This window comes from Sorex araneus, chromosome 4, assembly GCF_027595985.1.
Source record: "Sorex araneus isolate mSorAra2 chromosome 4, mSorAra2.pri, whole genome shotgun sequence".
NCBI lineage: Eukaryota > Metazoa > Chordata > Mammalia > Eulipotyphla > Soricidae > Sorex > Sorex araneus.
Genome location: NC_073305.1, coordinates 222,765,203 through 222,789,447, shown reverse-complemented (window position 1 = coordinate 222,789,447; position 24,245 = coordinate 222,765,203). Strand labels below are relative to the sequence as shown.

At 47.4% G+C, this 24,245-nt stretch overlaps 1 protein-coding gene across 5 annotated transcripts; it reads right to left on the bottom strand.

Annotated features, from left to right (window-relative positions):
• Positions 1–962: 962 nt before the first annotated feature.
• LUC7L (LUC7 like) lies at positions 963–23,569 on the bottom strand. Of its 5 annotated transcripts, none has more exons than XM_055134458.1 (11): positions 23,362–23,563; positions 22,807–22,877; positions 21,767–21,861; positions 20,011–20,109; positions 15,523–15,633; positions 14,550–14,693; positions 9,200–9,376; positions 7,575–7,663; positions 3,489–3,518; positions 1,840–2,007; positions 963–1,314 (listed from the first exon to the last, which is right to left on the bottom strand). In XM_055134458.1, the coding sequence occupies exons 4-11, from the start codon at positions 20,104–20,106 to the stop codon at positions 1,173–1,175; spliced, it is 957 nt and encodes a 318-aa protein (XP_054990433.1). In that variant the 5' UTR covers positions 20,107–20,109; positions 21,767–21,861; positions 22,807–22,877; positions 23,362–23,563; the 3' UTR covers positions 963–1,172. The 5 variants fall into 5 exon arrangements, with proteins under 5 accessions (XP_054990433.1, XP_054990434.1, XP_054990429.1 ...); XM_055134459.1 differs by lacking the exon at positions 23,362–23,563 and adding an exon at positions 23,136–23,150; XM_055134454.1 differs by lacking the exon at positions 22,807–22,877 and having other exon boundaries at positions 23,362–23,565.
• Positions 23,570–24,245: the final 676 nt, after the last annotated feature.

The following is a 24,245-nucleotide window of genomic DNA, read 5'->3' as shown; positions in this document are numbered from 1 at the left end:
CCACAGTACTCAGTCCTTCAGACCAGCCCCAGGTCCCCTGCTCCCAGCACTGAGCCAGCTAAAGGCAAGAGTCATCCACAGGGTGCTTTCAGATAGGTCAAGGTTGTTGGGGTACTGTGCTTCTACTAGCAGCCCACATCCTCCTGAGTCTTAGGCCACAGGCTGGCATGTCAGCACTTCTCAGTGGACCTTGTGGCTGTCCGCTGAAACTGCCCATGGGCCTTCTCTGGTCCCAAGTCAGCCCACAAAGGGAGTGGCAGTGCAGCACAAGCTGAGCGATGGCAGCCCTCCCCAGTACAGAATGCTGGGCCCAACCCTCTCCCCAGGAGCCCAGTGCTCTCTGCACAGGTTGAGCCGAGCCACTTAGCCCACCCTGGGGACAGCTATCCACAGCCACTCCAGCCAGGCAGGTTCAGTGTTCACTGAACAGAAGTCAAAAGCAGGCAGTTCAGGTTTGGTTCTCACACTGCGCAAACAGCAGTGCCAAGGGACTGTGGGCAGCACTGCTGACTGAACCTGGCTTAGCAGTGAGCAAGGCAAGTGTCTCAAGCCCTGAACTATGTCTGTGGTTCCAAGTCAGTTTGATTTTTTTCATTTTTGTTTTTTAAGGCCACATCCAGAGGTCTAAGGGTTAGGGTTAGGGTTAGCTGGGGCTAGGGTTAGCCCCATGCAAAGCAAACACTTGTTTTTTTTTTTGATGTTTGGTTAGGGACCATACCCGGCAGTGCTCAGGGGTCCTTCCTAACAGATCCCATGTGGTACAGGTGATCAAATTCAGGTCAGCTACATGCACACCTTAATCCTATACTGTCCCTCTGGTCCAAGTGCAAGTATTTTAACCCTGAAACCCATGAACTTTCCAGCTTATGCTATAGTTTGAGAGTAAATACTGGTGTCACCACCAGAGGAAAGCTTAAGGAACTATCCAGAACACAGAGAGACAGCAGAGATCATGGAGGCAGTCAGGAGGCACTGTCAGATTTATTTATTCCTACTCAATGTAATCCCAGAATACAGGAGCAACTCTGTATGTCTCTAGAAATGCAGGGCTAGCTCCAAAACAATAGAAATTTTAAACTACAAAAGACGAGTCGCATCCAGTAAATATAAAGGAGAATGTATGAGGCCGTGTTGAACATTTATCAGACTATTTACAGTGCCAGGTAGGGGGTTCAGATCTCGCCAGCCTCCTTTTCCTCTGACCTCCGTGAAGATGTCTTCCCATTGGAGCTCTCAAGCCTCCAGTCGGCAGCCCCACGCTCGCTTCGTCCACAGCCCCAAGGCTCCTCCCTGGATGCCCGGTCTCTGGAGAACCTGGGGAATAGGAACCAGAGGCTGAGAAGAGGCTCCCATTTACTTATGGCTGGCTCCTAAGGGCACCAACAATTTGGACCTTCTACTGGGCATGAAGTAAGCCAAGAACCCACCACACCCAAGATCCAATGACCACAGAGCACTCAGGGACCAAGCCCTGAGCACTGTTGCTAGGTGTAACCCAAAGACCAAAATCATCACCATCAAGCAACATAAGCACCAGCTGTGATTTCCTGAGTATGATTATAAAGGGTGACTTTTTAAATTAAAAATCGAAAACACAAAGTACTGGCCTCTCATCTACTCTCTCAGTTCAGCAGGCCCATGTGCCCTGGATCTCTTTCCATCCTGAGGCATGAAGCCACAACATCCAACCCCAGTCACAGGCCAGTGTGCTAAAGGCCCTGCTCTGTCCCTATCGGGCATGGCCAAAGGGCCCCCCAGACATCCCCCGGCAGACCCTGGGAACACAAAGAGAAGGGGCTCACTCCTGGTTGCAGCTACTGAAGGAGTCAGAGTAGTTACTTGTATTTCGAACTCCGGTCCCTGGAGGCCCGGCGGTGGCCCCTGCTGTGGCTACGGGAACGGCTTCGGTGGCGCCGGTGTCTGTCTCGAGACCGAGACCGGGAAGACTTCCGTCGCTCTCTGGAGGCAGATCTGGACCGTCTCCGACGTCTCTCCCTGGAACGTGACCTGCATTCAACAGAATGGAGGGAGGCTCTGGTTTAGAACCAAACTGGACGGTTCCCTCAGCCAGATCTGCTCCACACTCAATAATCACCTCCAGTGCCCCACACACTTACGTCTCAGATGCACAATTGTTCCACTGGTTAAGTCATGAGCCAAAGAGAACTGTGGCTAGACCCAAATTCCCACTAATAGGCTGCGGGAACATCTTGCCAGGAAGCCTCTGCTAGCCCTGTGGCACCAGACTTAGAAGCACCCTGTGACCCAGGCTCTCACTGCTGCACAATAACCCACCCTACAACAGGGCAAGTCTTGCCCTTCTAAGCCAAAGGAATAGTATAGCAAGTAAGGCACTTGTCTTGCATGTAACAAACCCGGGTTTGACCCTCGGCATCCTATATCGTCCCCTGAGCATCACCTGGAATGATTCCTGAGTGCTGAGCCAGGAGTAACCCCGGAGCATCACCAGGCATGGCCCACAAACACATTATAAAATTATTAAGAAAATGCACGTGGGGGCTGGGGAGACAGTACAGGAGGTAGGGCTTTTGCCTTGCACATGGCCAACCCAGGTTGAATTCCCTGGCACTCCATATAGTCCCCTGAACATTGCCAGGAGCAATTCCTGAGTGCAGAACTAGGAGTGACCTCTGAGCATTTCTGGATGTGGTCCACACTCCAGCCCCCCAAAACAAGAAATGGATCAAATCAACAGATTAACAGAAGTCAAGGTGCTAGAACACAAACTGTTGGGGCTGTAGCGATACACTGCGGGTAGGGCGTTTGCCTTGCACGCTGCCGACCCGGGTTCGATTCCCGGCATCCCGTATGGTCCCCTGAGCACCGCCAGGAGTCAATTCCTGAGTGCAGAGCCAGGAGTAACCCCTGTGCATCATCAGGTGTGACCAAAAAAGAAAAAAAAAAAAAAGAAACATGAACTATTAACTCTAGATAAGAGATATGTAAGTGGATGAAAGGTGACAAAGGGGCATGGGGGAAGCGGGGGTCTTGGTGGTGGTCTGATAGCAATGTGCACCAAGACCACAAACATCAATACCATTGTAAAAACATGACCTTAGCCACAATGAATTTAAAGTTTTAAAAATTGCATGTGAGGGGCTAGAGTGATAGCACAGCATTTGCCCTGCACGCGGCTGACCCAGGTCCGATTCCCAGCATCCCATATGGTCCCCTGAGCACCCCAGGAGTGATTCCTGAGTGCAAAGCCAGGAGTAACCCCTGAGCATCGCCAGGTGTGACCCAAAAAGAAAAAAAAAAAAAAAGCATGTGATGGCTGGAGTGATAGTACAGCAGGTACGGCACTTGCCTTGCAAGTGGCTGACCTGGGTTTGATCCCTGGCATCTCATACAGTCCCCTGTGCACTGCCCGGAATAAGTCCTGAGCACCTGGTGGTGTGACTCCCGCCCCCAGAAAAACCTAAGTGAAGAAGACATCTGAGAATTCAATAGCAGATATGGAATCCTACCTCCTACGATCTCTGGTTCTTGATCCAGATCTGAAAGGGAAAAAAAAGAGAGAGAATATTTCCACAGAACACATTCCACCCCTCAGCACGAACTTCTCCCAGAGACCTGTTATTTTCTGGCCACTCTGGCCCTCAGAGGTGAGAAGCAGCAGCCCCTGGGGGTCAGGAACTGCACTCCAAGTTCCCCAATAGGGCACTGCAGCTCCTACCTGTGGAACAAAGTCCAGCTGTGCACAGCACATGCCAGACACCTAAGCTAAAGCAGATCCTCAAATTTCCAAATACATTTACTTGCCAAGTACCATGAGCCCCTTGGGTAATGCTACAAAGATAGCAATAAAAATGAAAAACAGGGGACTGGAGAGATAGCACAGCGGGTAGGGCGTTTGCCTTGCACGAGGCCAACCCGGGTTCAAATCCCAGCATCCCATATGGTCCCCTGAGCACGGCCAGGGGTAATTCCTGAGTGCAAAGCCAGGAGTAACCCCTGTGCATCGCCAGGTGTGACCCAAAAAGCAAAAAAAAAAAAAGAAAAAGAAAAACAAAACAAGCAAAAAAAACACATCATCGGGAGGTTTCATCACAAAAGCTGTTCTAGAGCATATGTTAGAATGTTAGATTGCTACCAACTTGTGCCAAGGAAGAAATGATAAAAAAAAAAAATACCATGTGTCTGGAGGCAATATGGTAAAATATCCTGGAGAATAATTACCTACCAATGAGTATAAATTAAACTCCTTTCTCCCAGGAGTTCAAATGTATACGAAAACAGAACTGCCCAAAAGTTGTTTTATTAACACACTTTTTTATGAGTACCGGTACTGTTATTTCTGTTTGTCCATCCACAGCTGAATGTGTGTGCGAATCAGTGGTGGGATGTGTAGGCAACATGTATCAAAAAATATCAATGACTTTAGGGAGCTGGAGCATAGCACAGAAAGGAGGGCATAGGCCTTGTAATCTCAGTTCCTGAGAGCAACGTCAGGGGTAAATCCTGAGCATTTGCTGGGTGGTTATTTTGTTTGTTTCTCTGCATTTTTTGTGGGGTGGGCCACACCTGGTGGTGCTCAGGACTTAAACTCCTAGCAGTCCTCAGGGGACATTATGGGACGCTGGGAATCAAACTCAGGTTTGCTGTGAGCAAGGCAAGAGCCTTACATGCTCTATTATCTCTCTGCCCCCATTAAAAAAAATCTTTTTGAAAAAAAAAAATTCAGGGGCTAGAGACATAGTACAGGAGTAAGACACTTAGCTTTGCACGAGACTGAAACAGGCTTAATCACTGGTACCTGGGATGGTCCCCTGAGCACCGCCCCCACCGGAGTGACCCAACCGTTGCTCAGTCCCAACCTGTAAACAGTCACTATTTGTAACAGGCAGAGGAGCTAAAGATAGTATTGTGGGTAGGGTGCTTGCCTTACATGGAGCCAACCTGGGTCCAATCCCCAGGGGAGTGAACCCTGAGCACAGAGCCAGAGGTAAGCAACCCAAGCACCAGTGGTTGTGGCCGAAAAGCAAAACAAAACAAAACATCTGGGCTGGAGAGATAGCACAGCGGGTAGGGCGTTTGCCTTGCACACAGCCAACCCAGGTTCGATTCCCAGCATCCCATATGGTCCCCTGAGCACCACCAGAGGTGGTTTCTGAGCGCATGACCCAGGAGTAACCCCTGTGCATCGCCGGGTGTGACCAAAAAAAAAAAAAAAAATCAGAGGAAAACAAGTACCATCAGGGGCTGGAGTGATAGCACAGCGGGTATGGCGTTTGCCCTGCATGTGGCTGATCTGGGTTCGATTCCCAGCATCCCATATGGTCCCCCGAGCACTGCCAGGAGTAATTTCTGAGTGCAGAGCCAGGAGTAAACCCTGTGCAGGGTGTGACCCAAAAAGCAAAAAAAAAAAAAAATAAATAAGAGAAGTACCATCAACCTCACACTGAGTCTTTTTTTTGTTTGTTTGTTTGTTTTTTTGGGTCACACCCGGCGATGCACAGGGGTTACTCCTGGCTCTTCACTCAGGAATTACCCCTGGTGGTGCTCAGGGGACCATATGGGATGCTGGGATTAGAACCCGGGTCGGCAGCGTGCAAGGCAAACGCCCTACCCGCTGTGTTATCGCTCCAGCCCCTCACACTGAGTCTTAAAATATTAATTTCAGACACAGAACATACAGGTAGTTGCCCATGGTGGTGTCTAGAGGACAGTGAACTGTGACCCTTCACTGCTGCCCTCAGGAGCAAGCTAAGGACAGGAAGATGACGTGGAGGTGAGTCCCGCACATGTAGACTAGACACCCCTCAATCACCTCATGCAGAAAGGGCCCTGACACATTTTTATATTGCTTCAAGACCCTATAATCAGAATCATCAGATAAGGGGCCGGAATGATAGTACAGCGGGTAGGGCTTTTGCCTTGTACCAGATCCGGGTTCGATCCCCAGCATCCCATATAGTTCCCCCAGCACTGCCAGGAGTAATTTCTGAGTACAGAGCCAGGAGTAACCCAAGCATCGCTGGGTGTGACCCAAAAAGAAATTTAAAAACAAAAACAAAAACACAGTCTCATCAGATAATCATTCAGGCAATCTAGTTACTCCAGGACAGTGAGCCATGTTCAATACAAGAGTGGCTCCTTCTTTTTTTAAAAAAAATTATTTTTTATTTTATTTTATTTTTTATTTTATTGAATCACCATGAGATAGTTACAAGCTTTCATGTTTGGGATACAATCTCACAATGATCAAACACCCATCCCTCCACCAGTGCACATTCCCAAACACCGATATCCCGGGTATACCCCCCCACCTTTCCCCTGCCTCCATGGCAGACAATATTCCCATACTCTCTCTACTTTTGGGCATTATGGCTTGCAACACAGACACCGAGAAGTCATCATATTTGTTCTATTACTACTTTCGGCATGCATCTCCCATCCCAACTGGTTCCTCCAGCCATCAATTTCTTTTTTGCTTTTTTTGCTTTTTTTGCTTTTTGGGTCACACCCGGCGATGCACAGGGGTCACTCCTGGCTCATGCACTCAGGAATCACCTCTGGCATTGCTCAGGGGACATATGGGATGCTGGGATTTGAACCCGGGTGGGTCGGCCGCGTGCAAGGCAAATGCCCTACCCGTATCACTCCAGCCCCTCCAGCCATCATTTTCCTAATGGTCCCTTCTCTATTCCATCTGCCTTCTCCCCTTCACTCATGAAACAGTCTTCAAACAATGGGGCAATCATCCTGGCCCTTGTATCTACTGTCCTTGGGTGTCAGCCTAATGTGATGTTATTCTATACTCCACAAATGAGTGCAGTCCTTCTAAAGAGTGGCTCCTTCTAACTCCAATCTCTCTCCAGGAATGTGAAACAGACTATTTTAACCCCAGTGTCTCTCAAGCATCATAAGCAGAATACGGCCACGCTCAACTCAACTCCCCAACTCCTCACCCCAATGTTCCTTTCCAAGCCTTCCACCACAAACCTGAATCTAGCTGGCTCCTACTGTGGCATCTCCTTGTATCAGCCTGCCCCAACCTGGTCCAAACTGTATCCTCTTCTGGACCCTCTGCCCACTCCCCCCCGCCCCCCAACACTCCCACAGCCTACACTGCTCTGCATCCTCAGGAACTCTCCTGTGGGTTTTGCACAGCAAAATAAAACTGTCATTCTTTTCTCTGTGTGTGTGTGTGTGTGTGCACACACACACAGAAGTGAACGTCACAATTAAGCCCTATCAAGCAGTGCTCAGGGATCACTCCGGGCAATGCTCAGAGAACCACAGGTGCCAGATGGGCCACATGCAAGGCAAGCACCTTAACCCCGATCCTCTCTCTCTGGACTGACCAGGACTGTTATGAGTGGCATCCACAGGAGCCTGAGAACAGCAGATTTCTCTCCCTATTTCTCAGCTTGTTGGTACTAGGGTGCTCCTACACCTTTCCAGCAAAGAAACTGGTCACACAGTTTCTCGTGCAACTGACTAGCACCACATGGTGGTGGTTCATGCAGATGCTCCGGACAGTCCACATCTGACCTAAGCAACACTCCAGAGAAAGCCGTAGGACTGGATGTGGGGCCACACAGTCTCACCTCCTACTCAGCCGCTCCTCCCGTTCCCTCTCCTCTCTCCTCCTCAGGCGGTCCTGATTTCTCTTGTCCTGCTTTTCTGCCACAGTTTTCTAAATAAATGTGAAATTAAGAAATCAAAGAGCAAGTTATAAATTAGAGTATGAACCTTGAATAACAAAGCAACTTTATCTCAGTACTGGTCACTTGCAATTTTGAGAGGAAATATAAGTTTCTTTTTTAATAGTTTTTTTTTTAATAAAAACTACGTAAACTGATAAGGAAAAAGGAATAAAGCATCATACTTTGTAAGCTTGGCAACAAAATACTTGTCCAAAGAAATTCATCATACTGCTGCTTTCATTTGGGGAAGAGTCCAGCACCCAGCAAATCACCAGTTTCCCCTCCCTCCCTTCCTTCTTCTAATGGTTTTTCAGACACATCCAGAGCTGTACAGGGATCATTTCTGGCAGTGTACAGGGGACTGTATGCAGAGCCGAGGACCAGAGCAGAGTCAGCAATGGACAATATAAGTACCTTACCTCTGGACTATCGTCAATGGTTCTGGCCCCTGGCCCCTGCCATTTTCTTCACAAATCAGGGAATGTAGAACAAAATAACAAAAGTCCCTATCTTGGGTGTTTTAGGTGAATGAGAATTTCAGACAAAACTCATATAAGTTTAAAAGTATCAAGTTTGAGCACCGTCAGGAATAATTTCTCAGTGCAGAGCCAGGCATGAGCCTTCAGTACCACTGGATGAAGGCCCCCCAAAACAAAACAATTAAACAAAGGGGCAGGAGAGATGGTACAGAGAACAGAGCAATTGACCCGGTTTGGTCCCCAGCACCTGCTATGGTCACCCAGGTCCGTCAGGAGTGAGACCTGAGAGTAAAGTCAAGAGTAAGCTCTGCACATATGAACTGTGACCCAAAAATAAAACACAAAAGTTTAAAAAATGTAAGGGCGGGGCCGGGGCAACAGGGCAACGAGAAGCCTGCCTTGTGTGCAGCTGACCCAGGGTTAATCCTAAGCATCCCATATGGTCCCCTGAGTGCAAAGACAATAGTAAGCCCTGAGCACTTTCAGGTGTGTGCCACCCCCCACCCCCCAAATAATCCAAAAGGGTAAAAATTTAAAAAATTAAAAGAGAAGAAGAAGAAATGCAAGGGCTGGAGAGGTAGCTCAAAGTGCTGAGTATCTTGCATGTAGGAGACTCAAGTTCATGGACTCTTGAGCAGCACCCAGAGGTACCTGCTTCCTCCAATTGGGAGCAGCCCCTAAGTACTGCTGGGTTTAGCTCAAAAGCAAAAAAACAAACATGAAGGAGTAGGGCTGTGGCTCAGTAGTAAAGGAAACCTTGAAAGCATGAGACCAATTCCTGTCAACAATGTAAGAAATGTGAAGATCAGGGGCAAAATGATAGTCCAGTTGGTACGGCACTAGATTTGCATGTGGCTGACCTGGGTTAGATCCCCAGCACCCAATATGGTTCCCAAGCCCCACCACCAAGTGATCCTGAGTGCAAAGCAGGAAGAAATCTTGAGCACTGCTGCGTAGAACCCCAAAATAAAAAACCATAAAATTAAAGATGAATACAAGACCTCTCATTCTCAGGCTTCTCTCCAGAAATGCACTATTGGAACATACCCTCAACTGATCAAGCTTCTCACGGATCTGAATAAACCCCAGGTGTAACTTTCCCCCAAAGTGATCTGCAAGACGACGGTCATTGTCATGGAGACCAAGGTAGGCAGAGCAGACCTCACAGACACGCAACTTCTGCTGCTGGAAACTAGACGCAGGCATGGAGTTTCTGTATTCTTCCTGGAGAACGGGAATAGAGAAATGAGAGTGAAATGAGAAATGAACTGTCACCAGATACTCAATCTTCAGAGTTAAAATACTGGAAGGATTAGACACAGGTGACTTTTAGTTGCTTTGTTTTAGGGCTCTATCTGGTGATGCCCAGTTCTGCACTAAGGGATAAATACTGGTGGTGCTCAAGGGACCCTATATGGTGCCAGGGAATTGAACCCAGGTCAGGTACAAGCAAGGCGCCCTACCCACTGTACGATCTCCCCAGGCCCAGAGGTGACTTTTAAATAAAAACTAGATTCTTTATTAAACTTCAAATTAGGTGGGGGGATGTGGGGGGACCAAATCCTGCGATATTCAGGAGTTACTCCTGGCTCAGCACTCAGGAATTGTTCCTAGTGGGGCTAAGGGACCATATGGATGCCAGCGACCGAACCCAGGTTGGCCACATGCAAGGGAAACACCCTACCCACTGTACTCTCTCTCTGGCCCAACCTTCAGGTACTTAAACCAATTCAATTTTCACTATTTGAAAAATGAACTAATGGTCACAATTTCTTTTTTTTTTTTTTGCTTTTTGGGTCACACCCGGCAATGCACAGGGGTTACTCCTGGCTTTGCACTCAGGAATTACCCCTGGTGTTGCTCAGGGGACCATATGGGATACTGGGAATCGAACCTGGGTTGGCCGCATGCAAGGCAAATGCCCTACCCAGTGTGCTATCACACCAGCCCCCCTAATGCTCGTAATTTCAAAGCAACAAAAGAAACATTCAAAACACTCAGACAAGAAGCCGAGTACAGGGGCTGGAGCGATAGCACATCGGGTAGGGCGTTTGCCTTGCACGTGGCTGACCCGAGTTTGATTCCCAGCATCCCATATGGTCCCCTGAGCACCACGAGGGGTAATTCCTGAGTGCATGAGCCAGGAGTGAACCCTGTGCATTGCCGGGTGTGACCCCAAAAAAAAAAAGAAGCCGAGTACAGAGCAAGGAACAGACCCTGAGCACTGCCTGGTGTAATCCAAAAACCCAAAACAAAAAATAAAAATAAACCATGTTAAGGCTGGAGAACAGTATAGCAAGCAGGGCATTTGCTTTAAAAGCAGCCAATCCTGGTTCCATCCCTAGCACTACCTATGAACCCCTGAGCAAAGAACTGGGAGTAAGCCCTGTACACAGTCAGGTGAAGCCTGAAAATAAACATATGGAAAACAACTCTACATGAAAAAGCTATTACAGGTAGATAGGGAAGGGAGTCCTGGTTTTGTACTTTTGTTGAAATAGTAAAATTTTGGAAGAGACAGCCTAGCCCTGAAGTAGCCCAAAGGCAAGAAGATCACTTCCCTTTAACGTACAAGTCCTGAGCTCTCTGGAGAGGAGAAACTGAAGCCCTCGCCAGAGAAAAATGGAATCCTCAGAAAAGAAACTAAAAAAATATCTATGAGATTACAGAAACGGCCATCAACAGCTGAAGTACTCCCTGTGGCAAAGGCTTGCTCTTCAAACTCGGGTTCTCTAACGTGAGAAAAAGCTTCTTACACTCTGAGAAGCCTGTTTTCTCTGAATACATACTTCCTCTTTCTTTATCTTATTTCACCACTTCACCTCCTCCAGAAATTCTTTTCTGTGATAGAAGGTGACACACTCAGAAAGCCTGAACTGAGGTGAGGACTTTCCTGTCCTGCAAGGAGCGATTCCTTAATCCAGCCTGAGTCCACAGCTTCCTGGAAAGCGAGTGGCAGGGATCATCTCCCACGCTATGTGAAACAAGAGTGCTTCAGACACGGCTGTGGGACACGAGTGTCGGGCTTGTGGTCCTGACCCAAGCCAGGCATTTCCCCAAGCATTGCTGGCAGGTGGGTCAGAGAGGGAAAAGCACTCTTCTGAGTTCATCTCCTTGATCCCCAGGGGCAACAAAGGCACTCCTAGGTCCCAGCATCTGTCAAGTGCTGTTTGTCTCCTTGTGCTGCTCAGGACTCAACTGCAGCCCTGCTGCTGGCTTACGAACTGTAACAGCGATGCTCCCTAGGGCACTCAGAGACAGGGAACACATGCAGAGGAGGACGGAGAGTCCTCCTCTGCCCCAGCACTGCTGTCTGCAGACACTGAACAATGAGTCATCTATGATGACTTTAGTCAAGCACAAACCTGAGTCATCCGAGGTGTTGTGGTGTCACAACTGACTCCCACAGTGCCTGGCTGTCCTACACACAGACTTCCACTCCAATGTACAGCATTTAGATCCTTGCATAGAATTTATATACAGAATACAAAATTAAGTATTAATTCCTGTACAAAGGGATTGGTAGACTAGAGCAATAGCACAGCGGGTAGGGCATTTGCCTTGCATGCGGCAAACCCGGTTTCGATTTCTCTGTCCCTTTTGGAGAGCTACCAAGAGTATCCTGCCCGCACGGTGTATTCGATATGCCAAAAACAGTAACAAGTCTCACAATGGAAACGTTACTGGTGCCTGCTCAAGCAAATCGATGAACAGGACAAAAGTGCTACAGTGCTACAAAGGGATTGGCAAGATGGCTCAAAATGGAGCACAGATCTTGCTGACACAATCCACAGAGAAGCGGCAGGCATTCTGGTGAGCAACGCGGCCCGGACAATGCTCTGGACCTGAATCAGGGCCAGCAACACCGGGGGGCCGGAAGGAGGAGGTGCCGCCAGCACACCTTCTCCAGATGGAACCCTGGCGACACCGAGCAGCAACTAACACGGCTCCAGGATTCAGGACTGGGACACATCCGAGCCGCGAGGCCGCTAATGCGGCCGCACGACCTTTTCTAAAATCTAAAAACATACAATCTTTTAATGGGAAACTAATTATCAAATGCCTCCTTATTAGGGTTATCTTGTTTGGGGATATAACTCCCACAACAATAGTGAGTTTTGTGTTGAAATATGGAACGTAATCAAGGTGAAGAGAAAATAAAGTAAAATTCATCAGTTATACAGTTGGGGTGGGGGGCGGGGGGTATACTGGGGATTTTGGTGGTGGAATATGGGCACTGGTGAAGGGATGGTGTTTGAATACGGTATAACTGAGACATAAACCTGAGAACTCTGTAACTTTCCACATGGTGATAAAATTTTTTAAAAAATAAAAATTAAAAAAAAAAAATGGAGCACGTTCTTTGCCATGCAGGAGCCCCAGATTTGCACAACATGGCGCATGACTGGGTGTGGTCCAAAAACCAAAATCTAAGTCCCACTAAAAAAAAAAAAAAAGCGATTTGGGGCTGGAGCAATAGTACAGCGGGTAGGGCGTTTGCCTTGCACGCAGCAGACCCGGATTCTGATCCCAGCATCCCATATGGTCCCCTGAGCACCGCCAGGGGCTAATTCCTGAGTAAAGAGCCAGGAGTAACCCCTGTGTATCGCCAGGTGTGACCCAAAAAGCAAAAAAATATATATATAAAGGAAGAAAGAAAGAAAGAAAGAAAGAAAGAAAGAAAGAAAGAAAGAAAGAAAGAAAGAAAGAAAGAAAGAAAGAAAGAAAGAAAGAAAGAAAGAAAAGAAAAAAAAAGCAAAGCAAGATTCATCTATGCACCCAATTTCCCAATAACCAGGAGCACTGTCAATTCAATTCACTAAGTAACAACACCCAGCAATACTGGTCAAAGTAATTAATTTCAAAATAGCACCTTCAACAGTCACAAATGGGGCTCCACAGTCTTTAGAACTAATTACATCTGAACATTTATACACAATAGCATTTGATTTGTAATTCTTGATTACCTGTCACTGAAGAAGGCATTGTCTGTCAAAGGGCACCTTCCCAACAAACTAATGTTCTCAGAGTTAAATCTAGCCCCCTGCTGAGGATACCATAAAGAGTGTGACCCTGAAGTGCCACCCTAAGTGTCCCTATCACCGCTTTACCTGGTAATGCTCTCCTACTCAGTACTGCTGTGTGTTCAGTTACTCATAGCTGAGCATCAATTATGCTTCGGGTCAGGAGCAGTGATAACCTTTATCAAAACAGGTCAAGGAACCCAAGGTCTGAGCTTGAGGGGGCATCCCAGGATTGCCTCAGCTCTCAGACACTTGCAAGAGGCCAACCCAAGTCATTCTCAAACTCAGACTGCATTTTCTCTGTATGGGATTAGATTTTGGTTTTGGGCCACAACCAGTGACGCTCCTGTGCTGAGGGTCCAACATTGGGGCTCTGCGGGCCCATCTTGCTACCTGCTGGGATGCTGCTCCTCCTGCTCCTCCCACAAGCCCGTCTGTCTCCATGAGGGCCTCTTTCACCTGCTCAAAACTAGAAAGGCACATGGGACACAGCTGAAGATCAATTAGCATTTACTGAGCAAAGTCCCTCTCTCCCATTTCCAATGCTCTCGAAGTCTACACAAGCAGCCTCTAATGCCCCTGTTGAGGTACCACGGAATACCCAACAGAAAAAAGAATACCCAACAGAAAAAAGCACACACACAACCACTCCAATTTGGGGCCACATCTGGAGATGGTGCTCAGGGCCTCATATATGGTGCTAGAAATTCAAATCAGCGTCAGCCTGATTTGAATTACTCCTGGCCGTGCTTGGGGGACCATATGGGATGCCGGGGATCAAACCCAGGTGGCTGTGTGAAAGGCAAACGCCCTACACACTGTACTATCACTCCAGCCCCCGATATACATTCTTGATAGCAATCTGGAATATAACTGGCCTAATCATACAAGCTAAGACAACCCACTAAGCCCAGAGGAAGCAGATTTTCCACAGTGAAAATTGGTCTTGCTGGGATGTTCAACAGGATGTAATACCTAATATTACACCACCACCCCACCCCCACTCCCTGCGCCCCCGACTACAATACTCAGCCCCGACTGGGCTCTACACTAGGGGATCATGCTCACAACTGCTGATTATACAACAGCTAACACACAAACCCAAGTCTACACTGACTATATCCTACAATTCTGTCAGATAACAGCTTATTTCCAACTCTTAAAAAGAGGCACCACAAGACTAGGCACATAGCTCAAAGCACTGAACATTATGTCCTGCATGTGAGAGAGCCCTGGGTTCGATCCCCAGTAGTGCATATACCACTCCAGCAATACCGGGTGGCTCCAACCCTCCCCCACCCCAAATACCAAAATATAGGAGACAGAGCTTAATTTTAGTCCAAATAATTTACTGTTACATCTTTCTCACCAACCTCGGCTTCTTTTTTCTTTGCACGAACTTTCTCTACTTCCATAAGAATCTTCTGGGATTCATCCACATTTCCTTCAGCTCCCAGCTGCTCAGCTTTAGCAAGAAGTTTTCCTATTTCTTCATTTAATTCGTGTACTTTTTCTGCCTTTGAAAAGGAGAAAGAATTAGGTAAGCAAACATCTAAAATTACATTTAATGCAGAAAAAAACAAAAGGTTCTTTTGCAGTATTTCTTAGCCATCCCATTAAAAAGAAAATAACCAAAGACACTGCTCAAAGCAGATATGAATCACAAGTGAAGGGAACTGAAAATATGGCTCAGTTGTAGAGCACGTGCCTAGCAAGTGCAGGTCCTGAATTCAATTCCTGGCACTTGATGGCCTCCAGACTGCCCAGGTGTGATCCCAAACAATAAAGAAGTTAACAATTAGAACATCATTACTGCCACTATTGTGTCTCTGACCTTGAAGTCAACCTGTGCATAACAAAAATAGGAGGGTCAGGGGCTGTACAGATAATTAAGGCACTTCCCATGCAATGATGCCCACCCAGGTTGGATTCCAGGGACCATAATGGTCCCCCTGAGCCGGTTCCCTGACTAAAGAGTACCAAGCTACATGCTAAACAGTGAGAGCTTGCTGACAAGCCCTGCCACCGTATCCTCAAACAGCAGGGATGGGAGCTGGAGCCATAGCACAGCAGATAGGGCGTTTGCCTTGCGCGCAGCTGACCACCGGGTTCAATTCCCAGCATCCCATATGAGCACCGCCAAGAGTAATTCCTGAGTGCAGAGTCAGGAGTAACCCCTGTGCATCTCCAGGTGTGACCCAAAAAGCAAAAACAACAACAACAAAAACACCAGCAGGGATGCCTACCCCAAACACAAGCAACAGGGAAATGAGCACTCAGTCACTTACCAGTCCAGGGTTTGCAAGACCTATTCAACAACTCAAGGCAAAAGTCTCCCAGTCATACCTTTGCAGAGACTTCTGCACTGATCTCCTCCTGCGTCTCTGCCAGCCGCTTCTTGGCAAGCTCAGTTCTCCGATCACATTCGGCAATGAAAGACTCCAAATGATCCATAGCCTAGTTCATTGGAAGCAGAGAGCTGTGGCCAACTACATATTTGGTCTTAGAGCCCATTTATCTGATAGGAAATACACTCCCGAGTTGATTTCTAACTACTTCAATGATAGGGTCTTATACCATTCTACAGCCAACAAGCACAGACTCATGCTTAATCAAGGGGCTTGGCTAAACCAAGTGAACGTTCAGAAACAGGATCTTCTCTGAGTTACCTCCAACGTTTGTAAAAGGACTTCTAACCTTCAATAACTTTCCCACAAATATTACTGGAAAAATTTAACACCATCTAAGTGTTGTGGGAGATGCAGATCCTCTACTCACTGGTCTTTGTGAACCACAGAAATATACCCTTATCTTGTGTAGGGAAAGTACCCTTTCCATCTCAAAACAATGCAACAACTATTATTATGACCCACAAATACAACTAGTTATTTCCTAATGTCTAAAATAGCAGGAAAAATTGCTATTACTTACCCAATGGGATAAAGAAAAACAAAATAGAAATCTGATTATTCTGAAAAGAGCTGATGGGGAACAAGATACTAAGCATTTATACACATAAACAGAACAGCGATTTTCAAACTGTCAGGCTACGAGCAGTGATAGGAAAAAACCTCCCAATCTCACCATCAAGTCCTGAGCACTCCTGAGTGTGGAGTGTGGCCCAAAAACCAAAATCAAACAAAGGTCCTAGGAGTCAGGGAGATGGCTCAAAGGGCTGGAGCACCTGATTTTTGGTTTCTGGCAAGCCACACCTGGTGGTACTTGTGGGCTATTCACAGCCTTGGGCGTGGCAATCACTCCCAGCAGTGATGAGACCATGAGGTGCCAGAGGGCCTCCTGCATGCAAAGGATGTTGCTCAGCCTACTGAATTCTGTCTCTGACCCTAGAGCTTGATTAGTTTCTGGTTTTTTGTTTGTTTCTTGGTCCACATCCACTAGTTCTCAGAACTTACTCTGGATCTGTGATAAGAGAATCACATGTGATGCTCAAACTGGGGTTGACCACGTGCAAGGCAAGGACATTCTTCCCTGTACTATCCCTGTACATGTTCCTGGAGTACACGTTTGGCATGCAGAAAACCTAGGTTCAACCTTCGGCACTGCTCAGTCCCGCAGGATTAGACCAAAACAACTGGATGTGGTCCCCAAGTGAGTTCTTGAGCCAATTGGGAAATGTGAACACTATTAAACGAAGAGAAAATATATAGGGCCAGGAAGAATGCTCAATGAGCTGAGCTAAGGGTCTTCACTACTCATGAAGTTCAGGTTTGATCCTGAACACCAACGGCCAGACACAAAAACCCAAGAAAATTACTTTTTGAATTATGACTATTTTGGAGTGGTGAGAACTACTTCCCAAGAACTACTCAGGGTACCATAGTATCGGGAAGGGTTGATAAAGTTCTGGGGCTTAAAACTTAGGAGACTCACTCCTCTAAGCATGAATGCTACTCCTTTGAACAATCACTCAGTCCTAAGATTAAGACTTTACAAGGTATGTGGCTGAGTGGTAGAACATACACATGTGAAGCCCTGAGTTCAATCCCTGGCACTACAAGCCCCAATCCATTGCCATCAGGTGTGGTCCCTATAAAGGAAATTTTTACTTAAAAAAGAGCTCTTTGGGGACAGAATGAGGGCAGAGAGATAGTACAGTGAGTAAAGTGCTTGCCTTGCATATGGCCAACCTGGGTTTGATGCCCAGAATCCCATATGGTCCCCTGAGCACTGCCAGGAGTAACTTCTGAGAGCAGAAACCAGAGTTAAGTCCTGAGCATTGATGGGTGTGATGAGTGTGGTTCAAAAACAAAACAAAAAGCTTTTTTTTTTTGCTTTTCGGGTCACACCTAGCGATGCACAAGGGTTACTCCTGGCTCTGCACTCAGGAATCAACCCTGGCGGTGCTCAGGGGACCATATGGGATGCTGGGAATCGAACCCGGGTCGGCCGCGTGCAAGGCAAACGCCCTACCCGCTGTGTTATCACTCCAGCCCCAAAACAAAAAGCTCTTAATGGGCCAGAGCATAGTATAGCAGACAAGACACTTGCCTTGCACATAGCCAACCAGGGTTCAATCCCCCACATCCCATATAGTCCTGTGAGAATGCCAGCTGACCAGAGCCAAGAGTAAACCCTGAGCACTGCCAGGTGCGCACCCCTGGATCTTCCCCCGCCCCCCCAAAAAAAGAAAGAAAAGAGAGAGCCAGTGGATAGGGGTGCTTGTTTTACATGCCACCAACCCAGGTTTTGTTCCTAGTACTAACTTGGATCTATTCCCAAGTCCAGTCAGGAGTGATACCCGAGCCCAGATCTTGGAGTAAGCCTTAGACATAGTCTGGTGTGGCACCAAAAAAAAAACCCAAAAAAAGTTCCCAAATGTTCCTAATTGAGCCACTAAAGTGATTCAAATTCCTCTCTATCTGCACCACAAATACAATGCTTTCATTAATTCTGGCAAATAAAATTTCTAGCATTTTTGAGAGATGAAAATACTCAGCCAACCTCATCGAATTTTCTTTCCTTCTGGTTTTGGGTCACAGCCATCTGCTCTCAGAAATCATGCCCTGCAGGGCTTAGGGACCGTATGTGGTGTCAAGGATGGAACATGGGTTGATCATGTATAAGACAAGCACCTTACCCACTGTACTACCTCTCTGGCCTTTGGGCAAACAAAAAACTCTTAAGGTGACCCCCCCTCCACACACACACACCCAATACTTGAGATTTCTAGAGGTTTTATGGTTTGGTTTTGTTTTTCAGGGTCACACCCAGAGCATGGTCAGGGCTTACTCTTGCCTATACACTCAGGAATTATTCCTGGTAGTGCTCAAGGAATCACACAGGATGCCAGGTATCAAATCCGTGTTGGCTTGTGCAAGGCAAAGCACCTTAGTACTGTACTATCTCTCTGGCCCTATACCTAGATTTCTGATGTGTTTCATAAAAGCATCATTCCACTATATGATGGGATCAATTTAACCAATACTCCATTAATACTTTCAATAACAGTAAAAGTATTATTAGAATATTTTCCTTGCATTTTCCTTTTTGGTTTTTGGGCCACACCCAGCAGTCAGGGCTTACTCTTGGCTATGTGCTAAGAAATCATTCCTGGCAATGCTTGGGGGACCATATGGGGTGCTGGGGATTGAACCTGGGTCAGTTGCATGCTAGGCAAGTGCCTTATCCACTGCATACTATCTCTTGGACCCCTTGAAATGCCATTTTACAGACACTAAATTGCAGGACCACAGAGATAGTGCAGCAGTAGGAGTGCATACTTTGTAGGTGGCCTGGGTCCAAGTTCTATTGAGTGACCCACCCACAAGCACAGCTGTGGAGCAGTCCCTGAGCCACACAGGGTGGCCCCAAACCCAAACCCACTAAACTGAGAAAGTTTAATAGGTTAAGGGCCTAACAAAGAAATAAATGATACACAATACAGTGCTTAATCAAACATAGGGAAAAAAAAAAAGGGCCAAGGATGTAGTTCAGCAGAAAAACACTTGCCTTGTATATGAAGCCCTGGAATTGCCCGACTTTTTCATTTCCTTTAATTTACAAAATGAAGCAGGGGAGATAGCTTGGAAGTCTAGTGTGAAATGTTTGCTAACAGGCAACTTAGGTTTGATCTCTAACACTTGGGAAACACCCCACTCCCCACCCCCATGAACAACCTGTTGTTCAAGGAATCAAACACAAGTGAAGAGGCCATAGGCAAAGTACAATGGGTAAGGTGCTTGTGGGCACCCAAGCGAACTCGAACATACACACACACACACACACACACACACACACACACACACACACACACACACACGTACTAAGGGTATTAGAATATTCTTTTGCAGAGTTAGAGTGAACTGAGGCCCTCATACCCATAAAGCCTGTATGAGACCTCACTATCTTCACCTCAGTCCCATGGAAATAAATGCGGTGACCCTGTTTCCATCTCACATCATGGTTCCCCCAAGCACTGAGCTGGAAGAAGTCCCTGAGCTTTTGGGTGTGGCATAAAACAAACCAAAACAAGTCGAGGGACCAGAGAAATAGTACAGCAGGTAAGGCACTTGCATGAGCACCCAACCTGGCTTCCATCCTAGGCATTCCATATGGTCCCTCAAGCACCACCAGGAGTAATTCCTGAGAGGAGAGCCAGGAGTAACCCATGAGCATCACTGGTATGACCCAAAAATTTGGAAAAAAAATAGAATAGCGGTAGGGTGGTAGACACAAAGTACTACTGCCCCTGTTGTACCTCTATCAAATAACAAGTGACTAGTTTATTTTTTTTTTACAACTTACATAGATTATTCTTGCTCAGTGCTTAGCTCTTCACTTATAGAGATGAATTAACATAGAATAAAAACTTACATCCAATTCAAAAAACAGGTCCCTTTCTTTACTTGCAATCTCATAATCTGCTCGGAGAGCCAAGTCGTGGATTTTGGTACATTCTCCTAAATCCATGCGCTGTGAGAAATTAGAAAAGAGAAAATTTACATGTGAATCATTTACCCATTTAGAAAGTATGTAGCATAACCTTGAACTTCAATAGTCACCAAAACTGTAACACCTTCTTTGAATACTAAATCAAAATTAAAATTAAGAAACAGGAGCTAAGTGATATAGTAGAGTGGATAGGGCGTTTGTCTTGCATGCAGCCAACCCAGGTTCTATCCCCAGCATCCCAAATGGTCCTCCAAGCATTGCCAAGAGTAATTTCTCGGGGCCGGAGCGATAGCACAGCGGGTAGGGCGTTTGCCTTGCACGCGGCCGACCCGGGTTCGATCCCCGGCATCCCATATGGTCCCCCAAGCACTGCCAGGAGTAATTCCTGAGTGCAAAGCCAGGAGTAACCCCTGAGCATCGCTGGGTGTGACCCAAAAAGCAAAAAAAAAAAAAAAGAGTAATTTCTCAGTGTAGAGCCAAGAGTAACCCCTGAGCACTGCTGGGTGTGGCAGAAAAGATCACTGTATCACTGTCATCCACTGTTCATCGATTTAATCGAGCAGGCGCCAGTAACGTCTCCATTCGTCCCAGCCCTGAGATTTTAGCAGCCTCTCCTTACTCGTTTTTCCCAATGATTGGAGGCTCTTTTCAAGGTCTGGAGAATGAGACCTGTTACTGTTACTGTATTTGGCATAACGAATACGCCACGGGGAGCTTGCCAGGCTCTTCCGTGCGGGCAGGATACTCTCAGTAGCTTGCCAGGCTCTCCGAGAGGCATATATTCCCCTTTATGATGATGTGTCCAGGAGTACGTTCACTCATGCATGAGGCTTGACCCAAGTGTGTGGAAAGCGGCCTGGAGCGTGGCAAAAAAGATACATATGTATATATACACACACACACATACATGTGTTTGCATACATACATACATACACACACACACACACACACACACACACACAAAGGTACTGAGGAGATAGCTCAGAGAACTGAAGAGTGTGTTTGCACGCAGGCCCTGGGTTCAATGCTTGGCATCACATATACCATAAAGCATCTACCAGGAGACCTCAAAGCACTGCCTGTGGGTGCCCCACGCCAGCACGTGTGGCCATCCTTCTCCCCAAAATATAAATAGCGTAAGACAAGATGCCTTACTGTTATCATTAATAAAATGCAAAAATTCACGACTTCGTATGTCCATACTTGGACATAATACATTATTGTTCTGCTCTTTGGGCCACACCCAGCACTGCTCAAGGGTTACTTCTGGCCCTGCACTCAGGAACTACTAATCCCCTATTATGCTGAACTTTACACAGAATTTCAAGGCAGTAAAACCTGTTATTGAGACCAAAGTGACAGGACAGCGGGTAGGGTGCTTGCCTGGCACATGAATGACCCAAGTTCAATCCCCAGCACCACAAATGGTTGCCCAAGCTCCGTCAGGAGTGATCCCTAAGCACAGAGCCAGAAGGAGTCCCTGAGCAACTATGGACCCCAAAACCAAACAAAAAGAAGAATGTCCACGTTCCACTTTACGAAATTTCACTAAGCAGATTCTATCATGTGAAGGGAAGGTAATTTTAGCCTAGTAAAACACAACCCCACCTGAAAATGCTCCCCGGCCTACGCAGCATTCATTCACACCACCCGCCACCATGCCCCGCTGTGCACCTACCGTCCCAGCCAGGATGTCGTGAGGGCAGCAGTCCAGAAGGTGACTCTTGCAGACACGGTCATCTGTAAACTTGACCCTCTGTCTGGTTTCATCTCCTGAAATTCATTTGTGGTTTTAAATAAGACAATATTATCACATCAACCACAAAAGCTTGTCCGGTATAACAATTCACCTGGATGTTTTGCAGACTATCAAATAACTGTAAAGCTGATCTAGAGGTATTTATCACTGGAGCAGAATACAGATGTTGTTTTTGATGATAAATATATCATGAAGAATCACACTTAATGAGCTCTGACTCCCATCATTGTGCCAAAGTCAAGGAGTCAGAAGTAAAAGACTGAGCACCGAAAGGCCATTAGCCCCACATATACAGGTAGACAATGAAATACCAAAACCCATGATAATCAGAGGCCACGATCGCCATGTGACTTATAGCTGGCAATTTCCACCAACAAAAGCTACTTATGAATCTGGTCAGTTTGTTGCGGACAAATATGTAAGCAGTATTTCGCCCAGAGTTACATGGAGAAAGCTTTCAGACTCTACGGCTGACAGTCTAACCCTAGTATTCCTATCCCCCTTTTATCCCCCCTTAGAGAGTTGGCACCTGGGAGTCACTTTTAATAAGACAATACTAAAAAATTTTAAGATAAGGCGAAAAGAAAACTGGGTCAGTCAATACACACTGTGAGCTCCAACACATGCTGTGCCCATTTGCATTCTTCAAGACCTCAGCTGCAGAATTTTATGCTGCTGTAAGTTTAAAGTGCCCACACCTGCAGTAAGGAAGTCAGGGGAATGATACATAAAAGTAAAGGCAAACTAGTATGTGACAGATTTTAAAGCTAGTCTGTGTATATGACACAGAGCTGTGTAATATTAAAGGAAGAATATATTTTAGGGTTTGCAAGCATCCAGGATTAATGTAGTGTCTTTTTATTGAAATGTTTTCTTTCTAAACTACCCTTTTAAAATTACTTGTGAAAAAAAGCAAACACTTTTTTGTTATAACAGCTTAGAAATTGGTTGTGACTCACGGCTCGATGAACATGAGGCTTTTCTGCAACTCCCTTGCAGATTGATGTAGGCAGGCAAAGATACACTGAACCTTTATAAATAAAATAGAGGGGCCACAATTGTTCAGTTTGTATGAAATAAAAATATGGGAAGCAATTCAAAAGCAACTCAATATACAAAGAAAGCTAAAAAGCACTTATTTGCCTAAGAAATGGTGCAGACTCTACACAGCCCTGAGCATGTGCCAGTGTGAACTTACAGCTCCGTTACTTTGGCAGAAAAGGAAACGCACACAACCGCCGGTGCACGCCCGCCGCGGTTCCTGCAACATCCCTACACTAGCACCTACCTAGCGACGGCCCGTGTGACTGCGGGGAAGGGTCTGCGAGCGCGCGCAGAGGCTCCGGGCGCGCGCCACCGCGCTCGCGCCGGCGCAGACAAAGGCCGGGCGCGCGCGGGGCGCGGGGCGCGGGGCGGCGCGGCGCAGGCGCAGACGGGCGCGGCCCCGCCTCAGGCCGCCGGGCGGCCGCCCCTCCGCCCGCCCCAGCCCTCGCCGGCCGGCCGCCGCGACTCACCGTCCCGGGCCGTGCCCATGAGCTGGTCCAGCAGGGCCCGCATCTGCGCCTGGGCGGACATGGTGGCCAACGGCGACGGCAGGGACGGCCGCGGCGGCTCCTCTCGAGGCGGCAGCGACGGCGGCGGCGGCGGCGGCGCAGGCGAGAACGATTGCGGATCGCGTCGGCCTCGAGCGCGCGCGGCTCCTTCCCGCCGCGGGGAACGCCGGGAGGAAGTGCGTCGGCGCCGGCGCGCGGGCTGCTGGGAAGTGTAGTTTCCGGGCGGGGGCGAACTCCGCTCTGGGCTACTGCTGTCCAGAAGCCGCCAGCATGCCATGAAATCTGGGTCCAGTGGGGCTGGAGCGATAGAACAGCTGGTAGGGCGTTTGCCTTGCATACGGCCGACCGGCGTTCGATCCCCAGCATCCCATATGGTCCCCTGAGCACCGCCAGGAGTAATTCCTGAGTGCAAAGCTAGGAGTAACCCCTGTGCATCGCCAGGGGGGACCCAAAAAGGAAAAAAAAAAAATCTGGGGCCAGAGAGAAAGTATAGCAGGTAAGACGATTGCTGTGAATACAACCAACCCGGGGTTGATCCCTGGCATCATAAATCCTCCGCTGCACCCGCCAGTAGTGACTTCTGAGTGCAGAGCCAGAAGTTAGTTACCCCAGTATGCTGCCGGGTGTGGCCCCCCCCAAAAAAAGTATATGCAGACAGTCCCACTCAAGGAAAGAAACTCGTGTTTTTTTGCTATCTATGGGCCACGAAAATATTCAGATATAATTAGATTTACCTTTCTTATATTTTTGGCATACCTGCATACCTGGGTTCCTCTGTCAGTTCCTTCATGGGTGAGGCTCCTCTCTGAGCATGTGGAGAGTGACCTTGAGAGTATGGAGAATGG